At 42.2% G+C, this 22402-nt stretch overlaps 1 protein-coding gene across 1 annotated transcript in view; it reads right to left on the bottom strand.

Annotated features, from left to right (window-relative positions):
* The window catches only part of sbk1.L (1.L), a 62884-nt gene extending 40793 nt beyond the window's left edge, over nt 1–22091 (bottom strand). Inside the window, exon 1 of the mRNA XM_041576198.1 lies at nt 21464–22091. Coding sequence (XP_041432132.1) covers nt 21464–21525 — 62 coding nt within the window. The 5' untranslated portion in view covers nt 21526–22091. The remainder of the gene's footprint in view (nt 1–21463) is intronic.
* Nucleotides 22092–22402: the final 311 nt, after the last annotated feature.

Raw genomic sequence — 22402 nt, 5'->3', positions numbered from 1 at the left:
TATGTTCGCGAACTTTTTTTCCGACGTTCGCTACATCCCTAATCCATACACACACCCCTCCCTACTTTTAATTAAATTCTATATACCCATACCTATACTAACTATAGAGTTTAGTATCACAATAGCCTTTGATATTATGTCTGTCCAAGAAATCATCCAAGCCATTCTTATAGTCATTAACTGAATCAGCATCACATCACCCGGCAGTGCATTCCACAACCTCACTGTCCTGACTGTGAAGAACCCCCTACGTTGCTTCAAATGAAAGTTCTTTCTTCTAGTCTGAAGGGGTGGCCTCTGGTACGGTGATCCACTTTATGGGTAAAAAGGTCCCCTGCTATTTGTCTATAATGTCCTCTAATGTACTTGTAAAGTGTAATCATGTCCCCTCGCAAGCACCTTTTTTCCAGAGAAAACAACCCCAACCTTGACAGTCTCCCCTCATAATTTAACTCTTCCCTCCCTCTAACCAGTTTAGTTGCACTTAGTCTCTGCACTCTCTCCAGCTCATTTATATCCCTCTTAAAGGGGTGGTTCACCTTCAGGTTAACTTTTAGTATGTCATATAATGGCCAATTCTAAGCAACTTTTCAATTGGTCTTCATTTTTTCTTTTTTATAGTTTTTGAATTGTTTGCCTTCTTTTTCTGACCCTTTCCAGCTTTCAAATGGGGGGTCACTGACCCCATCTAAAAAACAAATGCTCTGTAAGGCTACACATTTATTGTTATTACTACTTTTTATTACTCATCTTTCTATTCATGCCATCTGCTATTTATCTTCCAGCCTCTCATTCAAATCAGTGCATGGTTGCATGATTTTGGACCATAGCAACCAGACTACTGAAATTGCAAACTGGAGAGCTGCTGAATAAAAAAAGCTAAATAACTCGAAAACTACAAATAATTAAAAAATGAAAACCAATTGCAAATTGTCTCAGAATATCACTCTCTACATCATACTAAAAGCTGATTTAAAGGTGAACAGCCCCTTTAAGGACTGGAGTCCAAAACTGCACTGCATACTTACAAGGGCCTTACCAGGGACCAATAAAGAGGAAAAAATATGTTTTCATTCCTTGAGTTTATGCCCCTTTTTATGCAAGACAGAACTTCAGGCCCGGATTTGTGCCAAGGCCACAAAGGCCTGGGCGGCAAAATTTGAAGAGCACTTGGGAGCGTGGGATCCTAAGGGGTGTGTGCGTGGGAGCTAGGAACTTGCGGCCTAGGGGCTTGGCGTATGCACTCTCAGAGGGGTGCACGCGTTCGCGGGCAGCGCTAGGACCCAGACGGCCTAGGGGCATGAAGAATTTTAGTCTGGCCCTGCAGAACTTTATTTGCTTTAGTAGCAACAGAATGACACTGCCCAGAATAAATAGGGGATAACAGATAACACCATTATGTTCTACAGAGCTTATCTGTTATCTACTGTGTAACCTGAGCCATTTCTCCTTTAAATGGCTGCCCCCATAGCTGCACAGCAGCTTATTTATATAAACAATAGTAGTGTTCCTGAAGCAAACACAAAAAAGAGCAATCCTGAAATGCCAGTGCCCTGCTCACATAAAATAGCATGTATAATAATATAATATGTCTGTTATTAAAGTGCAATTTCTAATATATAACAAAATAGGAAAGGCAATGGCGGGGGGGTGCGTGTTGCTCAGCAGCTGCAGTATCTTCCTTCATCAGACGGTGTGTTTATACAAATATTGCTGAAGGGCATGACATACAGGGAGATCAGTTTCCTATATAGGAGCTATCAGCGATGTACACGTTCTCTACACATGAACTGCCTCGTTGGGCCAACTCCCTCCTCTGATGAATGCCTCGATGCGGTGCTGGTTGATTCATTAGAAGTGCAGTAAACAAATGCACTATAATGAAGAAGCACTTTAATGCGTTGGTTTCAATTTCATCTTAACAAGTACTAGGAATAACTTGTGTCAGTGGAAGGGAATCATTCTATTTAATGCTTGTGAATGATTGCCCTTGATATACACACACATAACAACAACACCAAGCTGCATGTTATTGGCGCAGGAAAGAGCTCAGGGTGGCGATGTTTTTGAGATGCAGCAGTGTATGTTCTTACATATATTTTAAGTGGTTTCAGAATGCTGATGTTTGCATGTGATGTAGGTCAGGAATCTACAGGGAGAAGCAGCAGCAAAACAGGACAATGGCGGTTGGGTGGGCAACAACAGCCCCCTTAGGTTAGTTAGGCACAAGTGCAATGGTGAATGCCCCCTCCAATCTGTTCCTTCAACTCTATCAGGCACATGGGGTTTATTTGTCTGGAGGACACTGAGCAAAAAATGTTCTTTTATTCCATCCGTTATTAAGCCATGTTTATTCTATGCTGTCTACCAGATGTTATTCAGGTGTCTACAGCCTTAGTAACGGCACTAAGAAATATGGATGTAAGGGCATCGGATAAAATATGCAATGGATTCTTCCAAATGTTATTAATAATATTATTATAAGTACATACAGGCAGATAACTTCTATTTGTAAGTATGATTTGTATGTCAGTGGGATGTTTGTAACTCAGGGACTGCCTGCATTCCCCAGCGCTGTACAGTAGAAAGGTATATATAAAAAAAACATCCAGAATACATACAAATATTGACCAATACAGGAGGCGCAGACATCGCTGCTCAATAGAACTTATGACATTGATCCATTCATTTAGTCCTTTAGATGAGGACTCTATATTCTGATCTTAAACCATTGTCAGCATTAGTTCCTTCATCATACTGATGGCAGGGGAATATCTAACAGGGGGTGTTTTTCTTTCAGATCTTATTTTAATAAATATAATTGTGATATCTGATTAAGAAAGCCATTCTGTTTCCAATATATGATGCTTCTGATCATGGCGTCCCTAGGTATCCCTGAGTTTTATAAGTTATATCATTTTTTTACTAAATAATGTTGTGCTATTTTATTTTACTTAATATATCCAGTTTTAAGATGATCTATTTAAAAATGTTTGTGGAGTAGATTCCTCTGCCTTTTCTTCGTTTTTATAGCTCAGCCAAACAAGGGTTCCCAAGCAGTAGGGCTGACTCTTTAGGAGGGCCCAGAGAGGTGGATGGAAGGCTAGCTGGGGTGAGATTTGTGAAACGTGTTTAGGTTTTCTTTTAGATACTCATGAAAGCACATCAGTAATATCCATTAGGTTGAGATTTGGAGTTAAAAATTATTTTCCGTCCTAGATAGCCTTGGAACTATGGCAGACTGGGGCTGACTAAATGTTGAATACCAAAGGGAACTTTGAGACTCAGGGTAAGCATAAGAGGCAGCTGCCTAGGACTTAACTATAGTGGATGCAGACCCTGTGGTCGTGGGCAGGCCCAGATTTGTGGCAAGGCCAAAAAGAATTTCAGAGGCAGTACGCCACCCAGCTGCATCCAAATATAAGCACTGGAGACTGGTGTGCGGGAGACATGTCTCCAGTGCCGGACCAGTTCTGCGTGTGCATGTGCACATCCACGCACATAAAGGAAGTGGATGAGTAGGAGACAGACACAGGGGAGGGGACGAGGAGGAGAAGGAGGGGGGAGCAGAGCCGACCTAGGGGTGCCTGGATAGTGCTCATGTGTGGGGGGCTGGACTGCGGAATCAGCTTCCTCTATAGCAGGGGTCCGCAACCTTTTTTACCCATGAGCCACATTCAAATGTAAAAAAAGTTGGGGAGCAACACAACTATGAAAAATGTCTTGGGGACGCCAAATAAGGGCTGGGATTTGCTATCTAATAGCCCCTGTGTGGACTGGCAGCCTACAGGAGGATCTGTTTGGCAAAATACTCTGTTTTATGCAACCAAAACTTGCCTCCAAGCCTGAAATTCAAAGATCAAGTACCTGCTTTGAGGCCACAGAGAGCAACATCCATGGGGTTGGTGAGCAACATGTTACTCAAGAGCCACTGATTGGGGATCACTGCTCTATAGTCTCCCTACCTAAAAAAAATTTGCACGCCCTGTGGATGCATGTGCACTCCAATGAGCTGGGGGGCATTTAGTCAGGCCAGGTTTCTTGCTGAGTGCTGAGCCCCACCAAAGATTTTTTTGTGGGGGGCCCGACGCCAACTGTGGGTGGGTGGAGTTGCATTGACAGGCAGGCAGCAGTGAGTGAGAGTGGGGGTAGGAGGTGCGTGCCTTGGGCATGGGTAGCTTTTGGCCCAGCTCTGGTCATAGGGTTAACTTACTAGGGTTAACACCTGTGTTCATAGATTTCTCTACATTTTAGGGCTGGTTGGGCCAAAGCAAATCCAAGCTGCAAGAGTATTCAGTATAAAAAAATCCTCCCCAAAATGGGAAACAACCTACTGGCCCAAGATCACCATGTAGTAACTTGAATGCCATGGGTTGCAGTGCAAAACTGGGTATGGATTCCTATCCTTCTTGCACCCAAGAAACACCCAAGAAGATATATGAGGGAGGTACAGGCCAGCAGGTACATGGTGGAGGTTGAGACCACTGCACTCCCTGTAGTTATACGTCTGTTATCATGAGATGAGATTTTAATATTTGGGACACCTAGCCCCAAAATTGTACATTTTCTCGGATTATTATTTCACCATTATCATGGTTTTCATGGCTTTCTCTTTCTTGCCCCCTTTCTTTTATTCTCCCTTTTGGTTGATAACTGTTCTGCTTACCTTTGTCCCATGCATTTTAGCCTTGTATTATGTTTTCAACTTCTTCCCATGCCCATACCCCAGAACAAAGGACCTTGACTTTGTTATTACAAATATGCAATGCCAGTTCTGCCTCTGGAATAGGTTACTGTGCAAAAGCATTATACAGTATTTGGAAATTATAAGAAGGGAATTATTCTATAATTGAATAAAATTCTATACTTATACAGAAATGTAAGATTGAGTTTAATTCTTAATTTGCTACAATTACATTTCACATTGTTCAAAAATTGGTTTACTTCTACAAAACATAGTATTAAAATTTGCAAATATATTCATTTTTAATCAATTACCTTTTCCCCCCAATGTGCTGGTTTTTACCCTGTTTTATGTTCTGGGTTCTATTTATGGAAGTTAAAACTGTGTTTGGCTACTGCTGGCCCTCCTGCAAACAGCATGCACCAGTATAAAAGGTCTTAAATAATGATCATATTTAACAGATGGGGGGTGGGATTGTTTTTAAAGTACAGGTATGGGATCTGTTATCCAGACTGCTTGGGGTTTTCTGTCTGTAATTTGGTTCACCATACCTACAGTCTGCTAAAAACCATTTAAAAATTAATTAAACCCAATAGGATTGCTGTACCTCCAATATAGAGTGTCACGAACGGCACCCTAAATCCAGAACCCAAGCTAAGCTCCCTGGTCTCGGCTCTCACTTCTGCCTATAACCGCCGCTTTTCACCTCGGGAGGAGCCCTCAGCTAATTGGATGCCGCCAGGTCTTATTTGAGAGAGGAGAAAAATTAACGGTTCTGGACGAACAAAGGGGCACGATGGTCTCACCAGGATACTGGAAGGAAGAACACCACTTGGAAACAGGCAGACCGGGCCAGCACAAGCAGAGAGTAGTCAGACAGGCCGGAATCAGGATTGGAGAGTGTAGTATAGTCAGCGCACACGCAAATGGTCAGGATTGGAGAGATCAGAATAGTTACAGGCAGGCAAGGGTCAATATAAGAAATAACAGGCAGGATACACTAAGGAAAGCACCCAGGAACAATTAAATCGAACCTAACAACGGGCTGTGATTTTCCATGAAAGGCCCCTTTAAATAGTTTGAATTTTGCACCGTTGCACAATGACGTCATCACGCCGGCGCAAAAACCTGGAAGCGCGTCATAGCAGAACAGGCATTGAAGGGAGCAGGCAACATGTGACGGGGGACCCCGCCGCCCACTGGACCACCAGGGTAACTTAATATCGTTACATAGAGTCATGCATCTTAGGATCAGTTACTATGTTCTGTTTAATTAGTATAGAGAGAAAGGATATAATTTTTAAAAATTCGAATTATTTGCTTAAAATGGAGTCTGTGGGAGATGGCCTTCCCATAATACAGAACTCTCTTGGCATTATTTTGTGCAAGTGATTCACTGTCTGGACCTAATGACACAACAACAGAGGGAGCCCTGGAATACCCCCTGGTAGCTGCAGAGTTTCCATGCCTCAATAGGCAAACTTGCACATGGATAGATGCACCACCGCTCGACAGAGAAAGTAACTAGTCGGAGCTGGGCCCCCCAGCAAAAAAATCATCGGAGGGGCCCACCACACAGGGATTCCTACCCTGACTCCACCCACCTTCTTGCCACACCCTGCCAACATCCCCTACCCGCCTGCGTCCCCAACTTCCTGCTTACAGATAGGAGAGCGGCTGGGATGAGGGGAATTATATTTATTATTTTACAACTGTAGAGGAAACAGACCCTGTGGTCCAATCCCACTGTCCCATGGGCCTCCCCCACTGGCCGTACTTCATCTATAATTAAGTTCCTTTAATGAATAACTTTAATACAAGCAACAAGTTGTGTCCATTTTTGTGCAATTGTAGTTGTGGATGCAGTCAAAAATATGCCCTGGTGCAGTGGTGTAACTTTTTCTGGGCCCAGCCATTTCCCTCCCCCCGTAACAAAATTGTGTGCCACCCGCAATATGCAAAAAGTCATGGGTGACCCACAAGGTTGTATGCATCACAGGTCACCTGTCCAACTTATTACATGTAGTGGGATGATTAGTTCTCATATAGCATGCTTGAGGGCAAGATTAAATTAAAATGATGATGTCATACAGTATATTCTATGAAGTCTTTAAGTATACTGGCCTCTGGTTGGACAATCCCTGCTCTATATCCTACTGCCAAGGTGTGTTCCCCCTAGAGGATCTATCCCAACCTCCAAGGTCTGGCATTTATTCAGTTCCCCCTGATCATAACAAGGGTACAGATATACCTAAATATAGTTGTGTCTAGAACAACACATATTTTTCTGCCTAAATCATCTTAATTTACCTTCAGTCTGGGCTTCCAACAGAATCTCAGACTTCAACGGGCAGGAGCAATGAATAAGATCTACAATTTGCCTAAATGATGGTGTTTTTTAACCTAACCAATGGGAAATGGTAGCACCAAATTTCCAAGCTTCTTGGATAATGGGTAATGGATTATAGATCCCGTCTTAAAACAGGTTGTACAATAGGAGTATATGCTGAAAACAGGGAGATAGTTATAAATAAATACAATAAATGGGTGAAAGCACCCTCCAACACCCTTTTCTGCTCCATATATCATAAAGATATATACTGTATATCATATATCATAAAGACCTGCGGAAGCAAGTTACCAGCCATGGAGCTCTTCGTTTTCCCTTGATAGATTCTTGGAAATTTTGACCTTTTTAAATATCATGTAATATACTGAATATATTATATTTACGGTTTAAAACTCATAAAGGACTGGGAGAATTTAGATATTTAAATGTATTGTTAATCATCCTGTTAAAATGTATAAAATAGCAATCAGGAATAGTCTCAGCAATGATGATTCCTGAACAAACCCTCAGTAGGGAAATAAAGGCCAAAAAAGATGTAGTATTTTTCTGTACAGTTAAACTGCATTTTTATGATATAACTCATAGTGGAATTCATGCATTTCTCAAGTTCATAAACCTGCATAGAATTCCCCCGCCCCCCACATTCGCCACATGCTCATACATTCCCAAATATAGAACTGGCTGGATCATCAAAATCGTGTTTAAAGGAAACTTGAATATTCATGCTCATTTCTGTGCTGATATTTTTCACCTGCTTCGGCATAGGACGATCATATTTAGGAGACCTGAAAATGGAAATGCTCTTCTGCCAGGGCAGAAATTCATAAAGTTTGTATTTATCCTGATAATGTATTATGGGATTATAAGGCATACAATCGACTATATGTACTCTGGGTATTATACATGGGACCAGAGTTGGAATCCACTCTGAGTAGTCTCACCAAACACAAATCACCCTCTGCCTATGTATATTCTTCATAACCATATATTGGAACTGCTCATTAATCAGTGCCCCCCCTATACCTCTTGAACCCCCATCTCAAGATCTTTTATACTTACAACCCTGACTGTCAGCCAAGACATATCTAACTAAAGTTTTCTTTTTACAGCCCCCAGCTTCCACAGGTTCATCATAATTTTAATATTAATCTGGTCATGAACATGTGGTTTATTGCATAATGACATGGAACAAGTTGGACAGCATTATTATAGATCAGGAACCCTTAATCTATTGGGTCAGGACCCAAAAATGGGCCGCCATGATGTTTAAGTTGGGTCTCTATTATCCCAATATGGTAAAATTTCTTCTACAATTCAAAATAGACATTAAAGGAGACATACATCATAACTTAAAACCCCTCCTAATTGTGTTGGCAATAATGAATAATATATGGTGGAGGCTTTTTTTGGGCTTAAATTATTAAAAGTTTTGGGCTTAAAGTATTTAAAGTCTTTTAAAAAAGCCCCTTTATTGGTGCTGTCCATGTCCCTGTCTGTGTTTCAAATGAGGGGTGGGTGTCTCCTAATGATCCCTGCAGAAGCACAGTAGGAGGGGAACAGCCAATCACAGCCCTGCAGTCACACAAGCAAAGACAGGCTTCAGTTCCATATATGGTCAGCCTAGCTGCTGATTGGTTCCTATCCTACAGTGCAGTGTGCTGAGTGCTTACCAAGACTGTGACTAAAGGGCCCTCTTCCAACCAGACATCCAACCTAGCCATCCCACCTACCTGCTTACCTCTACCTTAATTTGCCACTAACGGGAGTGGACTGGGTCTTCCGAAGCCATAAAGGCCAGGGCTCACCGGGTTTTTTTCCGGTGTCCCTGCTGTGGCCAAGTCTGACACTGCTAGTAGGGTTTTTGCAGAAATTAGCCTAAAACACTACTTTTTTAAAGCACTTTCAAAGAGTATGATGCACTGGCACATTCTTGTTTTTCACACAATATGTCTCCTTTAAAATAAGTAGCATACTGCAATTTTTGGGTGGTGAAGCCAATCCCTCCAACTTAATATAGGTTTCCTGATAAAAAAAAAGTCTCTATATAAATAAAGTATAAAAGAAACACTGACACAGAGAATCAAGAAATCCCATTAAGTGATATCCAATTCATGAAGTGGAGGAGAGTCCAACCTAAATTATACCAAGGACCAATTGATTATTAACATAGATGTTATCATTTTAGGAAATGCAGTAATGTCTATGAGAGGTCAATAATTGGTCAATAAATGGAGAAGTTTAGATGTTTCATTTTTGCCTACTGGAAATTAAGCACTACCCTACTTTCCAGTAGGCAAAATGAAACATCTAAACTTCTTCATTTATTGACCAATTTTTGCAATTACATGCAGTTGAGATCTAGAAAGTGGTCAAGCTTGACTGGGCCAGGACAGAAGGACAAAACAAACAGGCATGTTTCTGAATAGAATACTACAGTACTTGTAGGAAATTCCTTGAGAATTTCTCTTTAGTCAACAAGCAGAGCACTTAGCCTTGAGGTGTAAGCAACACCTTCCAAGATGGCACAGAAAGTGATTCAGGTTAGTTATTACCTTGACTCCCCAGTGACGTTCACTACTTGCTTGAGTAATATTTGTTTAGGCCCTTGGGAAATAAGAACACAGATAAATGGCTAAAAAAAGCCTTTAATAGAATAGAAATGGGATGTGGGGCTGCCTATCGACAAAAGGAAAATAAATCTCTGCTGGTTGGGGAACACTTTCATTCATCCAAGTCATGGTAAACGGTATCTGTAGAAATAAGTCAACTAGACATGCTGTGTTTTTTTTGAAGACGTTTCACCAGTCATCCAACTGGATCTGAATGGCTACTGAATTGAGAAAGCCAGCTGGATGACTGGTGAAAAATTTTCAAGAAAAACACAGCAAGTCCAGCTGATTTGACTTATTTCTACAGCTATGCAGAGCAACAGTACATTATATTGTCATTCCTTTTAAACACTATAATTTTTTGATGTTACTGTTCCTTCAACTTGTGGTATGTGCCACCAAAAAAGTAATTAAAAGCATATGCCTTTAGGGGTCTGCCTTAGGCTATCTCACAGCATTCACCCTCTCCATAGTGTAGAATCTAAAGAGGAAGGATTGTAGGATCTCTTCCCTTCTGATGCGCGTCAGGCTCAATTTTAGCTAATGGTTAGGCAGGGCACCAGATAGTGACTGAGATTAAGGGGCAGTGTTCTTTATACGGATCAGGAGGGGACTCGATGTGGGTGAAGGGGTTGGCGACTCTATTGGATCTGAGGGTCAGTGCTTCCTAAGCAGTATATTCGGCTGTCGAGTTGTGCCTGAGGCACAGTATAACTTATTAGCCAAGCTGACAATGGTAGGGTGTCGCCGTCACACTTCATATGGGTACATCTACCTAATCACCTTACGGGAGGGAACCCTAACTGGGTAAAGGGGTTGGCATCTGAAGTAAGATTGAATTAGTGACTCTGCCGGTTCTATCATTTATTACCAGATCAGTATGCAATATAGCACTTTTGGCAAGCGTGTTGGTAACTTGACTGTAGAATAACCGCATTTACATACAACCAACGAATTGCCTCCTGTCGATCCATCATCCTCCTGCTACTAGCCTGGATTTTAATTAATGCACACTGGACACTTTAATAATTTATTAAAAGGTACGTTTTATTTGTCTAATACACTTGAGTCTTCGGATGCTGTGGATGGGGGGGTGCAGTCAAATGGGTCATTTCTTTTTTGATGTGTTCAATTTATTTGACCCTGCACTCCATCCTCTATAGTCTATACTTTATAATTGATGCTTGGTGCTTCAAATCTATTATCTTTACATATACTTACCCATAACACCCCCTGGGCCAATGGGAACACATGCAACTCACAGGGCAAAGGTAACACTACACACAATAACCTTCACATTCCCTGGTTACCCTTACAGAGGCTATACATGGGCTTCCCCAGCTGAGGGGCAAACATCATTATCATATGAGAAACCCTAAATATTAGGAATTTTTCCAACCGTTTTACAGTGATTTATTTCATTCTATTCTATTTCACTAACACAGATGTCTTTGGGAAGTTCAAGAGAAGCAGTAAGACGCCCAGCGAGATCGGCGGCTTCCTTTACCTCCTGGAGTGTCCGTCTTTGGGTCCCACAGCGCATGCGCGTTCAGTGCGTGGTCCTGTTGTCGTGGGCGCCTGGCATTCACGCGTGTGATGAGCATCATTACATCATCAGGTGGCGCGAAATTCGAAATTGTCGCCAAATCTCCTTTTAAAGCCCTGCTCTTCGGGTTAACAGTGCCCAAGCTGGCTTCTGTTTACAGATCCTGCCTACAGCGAACTATTATTGATTGATTCCTGATTTTTGACTTCTGCTCATCTGACTTTGATTCTTGCCGCCTGTCCTGATCTTCTTGCCTGATTTTGAGACAAAGAATTGCCTGATCCTTGCCGTTTACCAAGTTTCACTCTCCTAAGAGCACCATTCCCTGTTGGTTCCGCAGCAGAATGCCCGGGGCCCCAAAAGGGCATCAGTGAACACCGGAATTCGCAGGGGTACTCAGTTGCATCTAGAGTGCCAGCTGCCAATAGGTTCCAGACTGACGAGACGTTACAGATGCGCCGATCAATCAGCACTGGAAGTTCTGAGTGATACTTTATTTTCCTGTAACTGATGTGGAAGAGAGAGAGAGAAAACCATAAAGAGTCTTTAAAAGGATATGAGAAGTGGCTAAGATGCGAATTTCAGACTCATCAGGGAGCTTTAAACTGGACGTCTGGTAATAGGGTAATCATAAAGGGAAATCACTTGGCTTCTTCAAAAAGAGCGTTCCTTAGGGAGCATTTAAACGTTCGGAGGGAAGAAATGGCTCACTGAGCAAAGTCAGATGGGATGTGAGTCATCTTGGGATTCCCTTAAAGTTCTATAGATTAAATGAAGGCGTGACAGTAGAACAGGAACGGAGAATAGAGATGTGCTCAAGTAGCCTCATTTCTCAAGCAGAAATTAGGCTGGGGAGAGAGGCAGTTCTTGAGGATACATGGAGCCAGTCTTACAAACTATACAAGTCTATCAGTCACGTTATTGAGTCCTGGTCTGTCTGCCATTGCAGATTTCAGTAAATACACTACTGCTGTCCGTCTGCAGAATGGTCAGTGAGTGGCGTCTGCAGCACATCATAGATATTTAATTAATGAGTAGAAGCCTTTAAGGTAAATCCACCTTCTCACACCAAGTCGCGTTCATTTGCCGGATTATGGATTTCGAAGTTTCAATCACTTATAGATGCTTATAGGGTATTGAAGTGACATCTGTTCTGCGACGCATTTCGCCCCTCTGGGGCTTTTTGAAGCAGTTTGAAAGTGAAATGTTAAATGTTATTCAGAAAACTCAGAATTACAGGAAGGTCGTGACCATAGATTCCATTTTAATCAAATCATTAAATTTTTTAAAAGTATTTCCTTTTCCACTGTAATAATAAAACAGTAGCTTGTACTTGATCCCAACTAAGATATAATTAATACGTATTGAAGGCAAAACAACCCTATTGGGTTTATTTAATGTTTAAATGATTTTTAGCAGATTTAAGTTATGGAGATCCATATGACAAAAGACCCCTTATCTGGAAAACCCCAGGTCCCAAGAATTCTGCATAACAGGTCGCATACCTGTATATGCACTGGATAGTCTGCAATAGCACGAGCCAACTTTAGTAGCAGTGATGGATGTCATCTCTTATTGCGGTATATACCTTTCCTTTATATTAATTAATATAAATTTAATATATTGTGTAGTTCTTTCCACTGCACAATAAGCAAAGCTCTGTTTAGCAAAGAGTCATCACGATTGCTGTGTGAGGGTTTTCATGCAATATTCACAGTCTGACCTTTTTCAATTTGATCCCCCCCCCCCATTGTAATTGTGTTGATGGAACTAAAGTACAATGAATACATTTTTTAATCACAAACAAAATCACATTAGAGCACCACAATCCTTAATGACTCTGACCACACTCTGACTACTTTCTGTCACAGTGGAGTTGGCTCGCTATTCCATTACACCATTAAGAGCTATTAATGGAAATACTTCTCCGCTCAGTGTATAGTGCTCTATGTGTATTTAGGCGAGCAATATGACATGCGCCTGAATCTAGGGACATCTAGGCCCCTGTTTCCTAAATTGTGAGGGTGCCCTCATTTGAGTCTTGTCTGTCATCTTTTAAGGCCTGACTTGGCTTTTTGCTCCCTGTACAGGGCAGTCGTTAATTTGACTTCATACAACAGAGGGGTTTATTGTGCAATAATAAATTGAACATACCTCCTAACATGGAAATAGAAAGAGGGACAAAAAGATTTGCAGCACGGAGCACAGCGAAATGTTTTTGACCAAGCTCTCCTAATTACCATGTTCATTTTACAAAATTTGGCAGGTTATGAAAGTTTGAACACATTTCTGTGGTTTTTATGTGTTATTTCAGTTTTGCTAATGAAGGTGAATTGCCCTTTAAGCTGCAAGACTCTCTTAAATGTGTTACAATTGTTTCATTGCTCATATTAAATTGTTACAATTGTTTCATTGATTATCTTAAATTGTTAGAATTTTTTTCTGGTTGTTCTGTGCAGAAGATCAAAGACAAAGTCGGGACATTTCAGTAACAATCCGGGACTGTGGGTTGAGCTGTAAAAATTGAGACTGTTGGGATTGAATATTTCAATCCCATAAAATTGAGACTGTATGGGATTGAGCTGTGTCTCATAGTGTTTAATGTAAGACCTTAGTCTTGGTGAACAAAAGCTGAGAATGAACTGAACATGAAATAAGGCAGAGATGAGCCCCATGATGGAAAACCTTGACTTGCAGGTCACGTAAGGTGTGGGGCGTGTGATCAGTGCGTGTAGTTTGTGAGGGTCATGCGCAATTCCTACTAGTGGGATGTGGCCCCCTGGGTTATGACTCTGAGCCTATTCACAACTGGCACAAATGTTTCTATAGGCCAGTAATTTACTCTGATGAAACAGTGGACAGATCCAGCTCAGAGCAAGAAAGAGCTCAATATCCTTAAAACTTAAAGCCAAGTTTTCATAGATTATGGCCCCCCAGCCAAATCAGAGAAAGGGACCAATTTGCCAAGACATGAGCAGTAAGCATACTAGGTGCTCATGTCCTGTCTTCTTCCCATCTACAGTATAGCCATACCCCACGTAGAGGAAGCTTGCTGCCATATTATTGTGTGGCCTTTGCCTTCATTCATTGTTAGGGAAAAGTGAGGCAGATCTAAAATATAAAATCCTAACGGTGTCCTTGGAATGGTCTCCTGAAATATCAAGAACCTGTGAGTATAAATAAGGAATGTTACAAGGCAGAGGTTCCTGTACTGTTGGGTTCTTGGATCAGCAGTATAGACGGCTCAGTCTAAATGCCATTTAGGGTGAGGTTTGGGGATAATGCCTGTTTGCTCTTCTAGACATCCCTTAAAATTCAACTAGGTCAATGAGGATGAGATTTGAATGAATGCATGATCCACAATGTACACCAGTATTTTCCTATATATGTAACCCTGTCATGTGCTAAGGTAGGCCTTGAACATAGTTTGTTTCTGGGCCGGTGAGACACCCAGAAAAAAACAGGTGGGCAGGGATGGACTGGAGCATTGGGGGCCTACTGGGGCTGTGACATAAAGGGCCTTACTGGCAGTCACTGGGGGCCCCCTCCCGACGTCTAAACTCCTGCCACTGCCGCGTGCATGCGCAAATGCCATCACGCTGCTGCAGATCTCTTTTTAGGAGGCAGCTAATCGGGGAGACAGGTCTCAGCCCGGGGGCCCATGACTGCTGGGGCCCGCTATCCCAGACCAAACCCTGCGCTACTCCCTGACCTCCCCCACTGGCCCCAGTGGCCAAGTGTTTTGAAGGAAGAAAGGTACTCACAGGATGGGGGGTCGTAGGAGTGAGGTTCCAGCTGTAGCACGGGGCCGATGGAGGGGTGGTTGTGCCTGGGGGGTGCAGGGTCCCCTGACACAGCAACCTGGTGGCCCCCGGACCCCCAGTCTGACGTTGCCTCCAAGGGAGACTTGTCTGACAACCACTGTTATAAGGAATAAGATGCTGATGCCACATTAGTGAAACCTACCTTTTCCATTAATAATTTGTATGTTTATTTGGATGAGAAAGGGACATCCTTATGCATCCAAATATTATTTTTAGCAGAGATAGGAGTTTGCCTAAACATCAGCGCTTGTCTAAGTGCAGGTAAGTCAGATTGTCATTCCATATAACTAGAAACCATGGGGGGGGGGGGGGCTCACAGCATTGTATGCAATGTCATCCACAACCCAGCATTATCCATAGCTGGCAAAATAATCTGAATCTGGGTCATGATTCCTACAGTATATTTCATTCCATTTTTAAATCCTAGCATTCTCCTTTATATCGGGTTTCTCGGTTAGTCACATGTGTGTTTCCAGGCTAGAGATTCACAATGTAATAATAGCAAATTGAATCATTATTGGTACAGTTATTGGAATAGAATGCTTACACTCCATGCACATGGCTAATGTTCTGCCCACCACCGGTGGAATTCTGAGAGTGGCCTACAATAGGGCTTTGTCTTGCCAAGTTGGTGACTTCACAATGAGGAGGAGAAAATGAATAGCATCCAAGTACATTAAATTAATAGACTTTCTGTGCACATTGGCAGTGCTCATGTAAACAAATCACAAACTATGTGTCCATGATGGGAGGGGGCGGCACAAACACATGGTGCACCTGTAAATAAACAGTCCATCTTATTTTATCTTCTTTACAGGTGTGTAATTGCAACTTAAAGTACTCAAGATAGGTGTATACAAACCTCAGCTCTTGGAAACCGTGAGCCACAAGGGGTTAACATGCTATTTGCAGCTATGGAAACCTCTCGCTCTTTAAGCGAGTTGGATGGGGACGCTTGAGCTCTCCCCAAAGGAGCCATTAACCCTGCTCTTTCCAGCATGAGGTAGTGCTGGGTCAATCATATGAAGAGCTAAAAGGTTTGGAATGGAATTAATTGATTAACATGGCTCTTCTTCCAGGAACACATTGTTCTGAATGGGAAAGGAGGGTGGAGGGCGGAATAACTTCACTTTCTGTAAATGAATTCTTCTCTGTATCATGACCCTAACGACTCAGGTCCACAGATGGAGCCACAGGGTGAAAGGGAGTCATTAGTCATGGGCGATAATACATATACATAGACAACTGCTATTTGTGGTTGCCTTATAGTAGTAAGCAAACAAATTACTGACACAAATATGTGAATGTGGAGGAGGAAGATGCAAATCAGGAATAGGTTAAACAGGCACCTGTAAAGTCAGACTGGGGGTCCGGAATCAACCGGGGCTGCTGATTCAGGGGCCTCTACACCACCCCAGTCCTCTGCTCCAGCCGCAAGCCATTTGTTGGCAAGAGCTGGGGGTCTATTATCAAAACAAAGGGGGACACATTACACTCTCTCCCCAAGTTTTAAAACCATGACATTGTAATGAAGGAGCAGCCACTCTGTGTAGTTGCTGGGGTACATTAGGTGCAATAGAAGGGACAGTAAAAAGTTACTGCAAATCTTGCAGTTAAGATTTGCAGTTGTGAATGTGACCAGAACCCAATTAAAATTGTTGGGGTGTGTAATAAAATTAAATATATAAAACCGTGTGGTTCCCACCCTAGTTCACATATTTCCACCTCTAAAAAAAAACTTAAAAATACTTACAGTGAAACCTCAATTTTACATCCTCTGATTTTAAGTTTTCCCTCATTTTACATTGTTGTTTTGTGGTCCCATCTATATATTATGCATAATATATTTCCCTGATTTTACATTTTCCTGGATTTTACACCATTTTTTTCTGGTCCCCTGAAAAACGTAAAATGGGGGTTCTACTGTATTATGTTTTAAATATAGGTCCTGAACACCACCAGGGAGCAGGCTTAGGGTCAGGGCCAGTAACGGAACTAGAGGGGGGCGGGCCCTGGTGCGGCCCGCATTTCAGTGGAGCCCGAGCTGCCGGGGGGCCCTGAGGGGGTGCGGGCCCTGGCCCACTCGCACCCCCTGCTTCCCCGGTAGTTCTGCCACTGGTCAGGGCACACACTCAGATACGGGGAAATTAGTCGCCCGGCGACAAATCTCCTCTTCTTCAGGGCAACTAATCTCCCCAAACTGCCTCCCGCAGGCTAGAATGTTAATCGCCGGCAGGATGGCACTGGGAGCGATTCGTTTTCTGAAGTCGCCCAAAGTTTCCTCGTGAGGCAACTTCCGGCGACTTCGGAAAACGAAACGCTCCAAGTGTGGGCCCCCCCTTTTTTTTTAAAGCTGTATAAAAACAGCTCCAGTCTCCTGTAATACTAATTATGTATTATTTCTGGATATTTTACGCTATACTAATACTACTTCCAGCAGGCATAAACCTAAGCTCTAGTTCTGAACTCCATCATTCCATTTTAAGTATCTTGGGGGTAATGAAATAAAGGTGCCCTAGTAGACTACAACTACCAATCAGCTGTTTGAAAGCAAACATCTTTGGATTACGGGACCTCGAAAAACATGTCTTTATAGCATTTAACCTTAAAGGAATAGTTCAGTGTGAAAATAAAAACTGTGTAAATAAATAGGCTCTGCAAAATAAAAAATGTTTCTAATATAGTTAGTTAGCCAAATATGTAATATATAAAGGCTGGAGTGAACAGATCTCTAATAAAACAGCCAGAATCCAACTTCCTGCTTTTCAGCTCTATAACTCTGAGTTAGTCAGCGACTTGAAGGGGGGCCACATGGGACATTTCTGTTCAGTGAGTTTGTAATTTATCCTCAGCATTCAGCTCAGATTCAAAAGCAACAGAAATGACCCATGTGGCCCCCCCTCAAGTTTCTGATTGGTTACTGCCTGGTAACCAGGGTAACCGGTCAGTGTAAACCAAGAGAGCAGAAAAGCAGGAAGTAGTGTTCTGACTGACACGTTATACATCAAATCACTCCAGCCTTTATACATTACATTTTTGGCTAACTAACTATGTTAGAAACATTTTTTATTTTGCACAGCCTATCTATTTACCCAGTTTTTATTTTTACACTAAACAATACCTTCAAATTCAGGACTACGGACAGCTCCTGACCCATCCAAAATAAATTGCATGCGCTGTACTTTGTCCATTAGACAGCAGAAGAGCAAGAAAAGCCCAGATACAACTGAAAATCTGAAAAAAGATTCTAGATAATGGAGAATTGCCGCCAGCCTTAAATGAGCAGGGGGTCTTATTTGTGATGATGTCTATTGTAAGTCACACTATTGACTTCAAACGAGCAAAATTAAAGGTATACTGTAGCTCACCCTTTTTCAATTAGTGATGATTTTCCTGCAAGGGATATCCTGTGTCCATACCCGAAAATGTCTCAAAAGATATAGTTGTAAGAAGCAGGACCAATCCAGAGCAGTAACTATGACTGCAAGTGCTTTTATTGAGGAAATTTGCAACACAACATGTTTCGGGCTAGGCCCTTTATCAAGTGTAAGGCTAAGGCCACACTAGGCGATAGCGCAGCGATTTGACTCGCGGCGAAAAGAACTTTTCGCCGCAACTTTTAAGCCGCAATCGCTGGGGAAACTTTTGCGCTGGCGTCTATGGGGAATCGCCAGCGTAAAAACACACGCGGCGATCTTTTTTCTATTGTCGCTCGAAATCGCCTAGCGAGGCAATTTCGAGCGACAGTAGAGAAAAGATCGCCGCGTGTGTTTTTACGCTGGCGATTTTTCGCGATTCCCCATAGACGCCAGCGCAAAAAATCGCGGCGCTATCGCCTAGTGTGGCCTTAGCCTAAGACAACTACTATATATTTATTAGATACATAATATACTACCCATAGGGCCACATTAAGGTTCCAACATCAAGAGTTGCTTACCTTGACAGGTAGAAGGTCAGTTCATTATGTAATTCTTTTCCTGTGTTATAACAGCTCCCTCTGCTGGCCATTTGGTGGCAGTGCATTGATTTACAAAAAAAAAGACAACTTTCTAATCAACAAAAACAAATGCCCTGACCTTTAAAAATATCTCAGTCTTAAATGATCCTATATATCCAATATTGGATTTATATTTTCATACATAAGACTATATAATCATCTCCTGCGGTGGAATATACATTAACACATTATAACAGAGCTGCCTAGCAATGCATTTTTGGAGCAGCTTTAACTGTACCACTTAGATTTTAGGAACAATCATTATTTGGCTGCACTTGACCATTTGGCTACACTTGACCGCTAGCCTTTTTTGTTTCCATTTTTCTGGGCCCTGCCTAGCTCTCTCTAACCGCACATATCCATCAGCAAGGTATCGAGAGCAGCCACATGCAGACTAAAAAGTGTAAATATTGCAAAAGGATAAGCATGAGGCATGGAGAAGGCAGTAAAACATGGTTGATGTCTCAGACTTGGGGAACAAGCTGTGGATTTCCAACCTGCAGCCAGTCAGTTGCTGTTAAATCTACTTCCAGCAATACGCTAACTGAGCTACGCATGGGATTAGCCCTACAGGACAAGTTTACCAATGTTTTTTGCACTCTCTCGCTCCTCTGCAGGGAGTAGGCAAGGTTAAAGTATCGGAAAGGGCTGGGGATCCATACAGAAAACCCAGTGACCATCCAAGTCCCCCTGTCCCTGAGCCCCCCCCTCCACAGTTGCAGGGTCTGTTGTAAGGTATTTATACCACTGAAACTGGCCACACACACACATGCAGATAAAGTTGGCCAGTTTGGACAATTTTGAGCAAATGCTAATTTGTTTAGGTCCACGTGAACACATTTTTTTCTATATTGAAAGTGCTGGTTCTCATAGGACATGTTGGTGTGTCCATTTGCCCATTGATCCTATAATAGAGTGTTTGTGACCATCAGTTAATGGACTTACACACCTAATTGAGACGTAGTTAAGTACAGAGTTAAGCATTTCTTGTTGAAAATTATACACTTCAATGAAATTCAACCTTTTTGCTCAGGTAAATCCTACCTATTTTCTATTTACTTTAGAGAAAGGCAAAAAACAGAGGCCTTCTGCATTGGGGACGATATTCCCGATTGACTTCAAAAGGCAATTGGGCCGGCCCCTGGATAAACATTGTACTAACTCTATGGTGGCTGAACAGTATCGGTCAACTTGGATATCAGTATGTTTAATCAAAATTACCAGTAATCAGTCTATTGAGCTGTTGGATAAAACTGAGAGTTCTGGTCTTATATGTCCAAGTTCTATGCTCCATGATAGTTGAACTTGTGAGTTGTATGGTAGGGCTCAGACTCCTGTTTTGTGCAACTTCTTGTACTTACATCAGGGGCATTAATAAATTACCCCTCTACGCTTTACATATGACTGAAACCTCCTTTGCTAGAATACAAGTAATCATTTGTAGTCACTTACTTAGTTTCGGCACAAAAAGCGTTGAGAAAAGACTGGGGCTCAAATTTGCATCTGGGCAGTAACCCGTGTCAGGCTACCAAATTATTGCTGCATTGTTATATCTGCAACTGCCTGAAAAACAGTAGTCTGGATCGGTTAGTTTGGGTTACTGCCCAGGTAAAGATTTGCACTGTGTTGATAAATGAGCCCCACAAGTTTTACAAAAGTAGCAATAACGATAATATATGGGGCAGGAAAGACGACATCCAGACTGGTAATTCTGGCTGTATCCATCAACTAAATATATCAGTTCTGATATTTCTGTGCAGTCTGGTACTGTCTGGCTGTGCCCAAGCTATGCTTAAAAACTCTCTAGTTAATGTTAGCAACCACTTATTGTTCCCAACCTATAGAAATATAACCTATTGATTAAACAAGCAGTGTGAAGAAAAGATAAACATTGCTTAAGCCATACCCATTCTTGGTATAAATAAACCAGCGCTCAGGCTGGGAATATAAAAAATGCCTCTGCCCGGGTCCCACCCATCCTGTATATAAATTCACTGTGAATTAGGCATGTAAAATAAAGAGCTGAATGGCGCTACTCATCCTTAATATTAAAGTGGATCACAGGGGTAACATTAATAGGAAGTTTTGGCATATATATAAAAGTAAGGAGCAGGCTGGCACTGATCTTGCTGGGATACTGAAAAGAACATGTTGGCACTGCCAATTTGACATGTATACAGAGAACTAGAAATTGGGTAGGCAGTGAGAAGTCAGAGTGAAAATTCCTCTCTTTCAATCTTGCGTATGAGAAACATCATGGCACTGAGTTCTCTGTGTACAAGGATTGGATCTGAGCTTGGCACTGCCCTAAAAGTAGCCAAAATCTACAGCAAACATTGTGCTTTGTTCGTTGGTATTGTTGCTCTGGTTTCGCTTTAATATGTGAATGGTTAATGCAAGGATAATATGTGAAAATATAAAAACAGCTCTGTACCCACCATACCCACTCCTACCTTGTGCCTGGCATCTGCCGCATAGCCTTCCGATGGAAGCAAATAAAACAGAAGGAATCCATGTACCAGATGGATGAGCTGGCATGAAGGATAGCTGGGTATGCAGGCACAAAACTGCTTGAGATTTGCCCCGCACACCCTTATATACCTTTCAGAAGAACAGACGCCAGAAGGAGATCCTGTTTACACAGCATAAAAGTATCTTAGAAGCCAACTTTCATTGTCAGAGATGCCACAAGTTTCTATCTGTGGCTCCTGGGCAAGCCACTGGGGGAAATAGAGGAATTAGTCTCATCCAAAACAAAGAGGCAGTGATTGGCAGCTGTTAATGAGCTGGGCAAAGAGTTCTACACTTAAAGAGATGGTTGACTCTGGAAAATAATCATCTCGGAAATAGATGCCCGGCAGGTCATGGTCAGGAAAGTGATGGAGCCAGGCTGTGCAGATTTTCCATTCAGAGGTAGGTTCTGCATCTCTTGGTCTGTTGGGGAGTGATGCTCTACCGGTGACATTGAGGGGTTAAGAGAGTGCAGGACTGGTTTGAGGACAAGCAGTAACTCTGTATGTCAGAAGATAGCAGATATTTGGGACCTCACACTCAGTATCCTCTGCCTCCTTCTTGCAGGACCCAGGATGCATGTAGCTGCTCTGAGCAAAGAGATTCTTTTCACTGCCTAGCTCACACTTGTGTATATACACACACACACACACACACCGAGAAGGGTGTGCGAGCAGCCTGCTGGCTGTAACAGACACAGCCTGGTATAAATAGCTCCTGCAACCAATTCTGCCAGGGTAACTCTTCATGATCCATAACAGAGGAGACATTCAGCAGCATTGTTATCAATGTACAATACTCAGCACTGCTCTACAGGGCAGCATGCTCGTGGCCATGTGAATGGCTGACTATAAAAATACACACATGGCATCTATTATTTG

Source organism: Xenopus laevis, chromosome 9_10L (assembly GCF_017654675.1).
Source record: "Xenopus laevis strain J_2021 chromosome 9_10L, Xenopus_laevis_v10.1, whole genome shotgun sequence".
NCBI lineage: Eukaryota > Metazoa > Chordata > Amphibia > Anura > Pipidae > Xenopus > Xenopus laevis.
The sequence above is the reverse complement of the archived record's forward strand: the minus strand, read 5'-3'. Positions and strand labels throughout refer to the sequence as shown.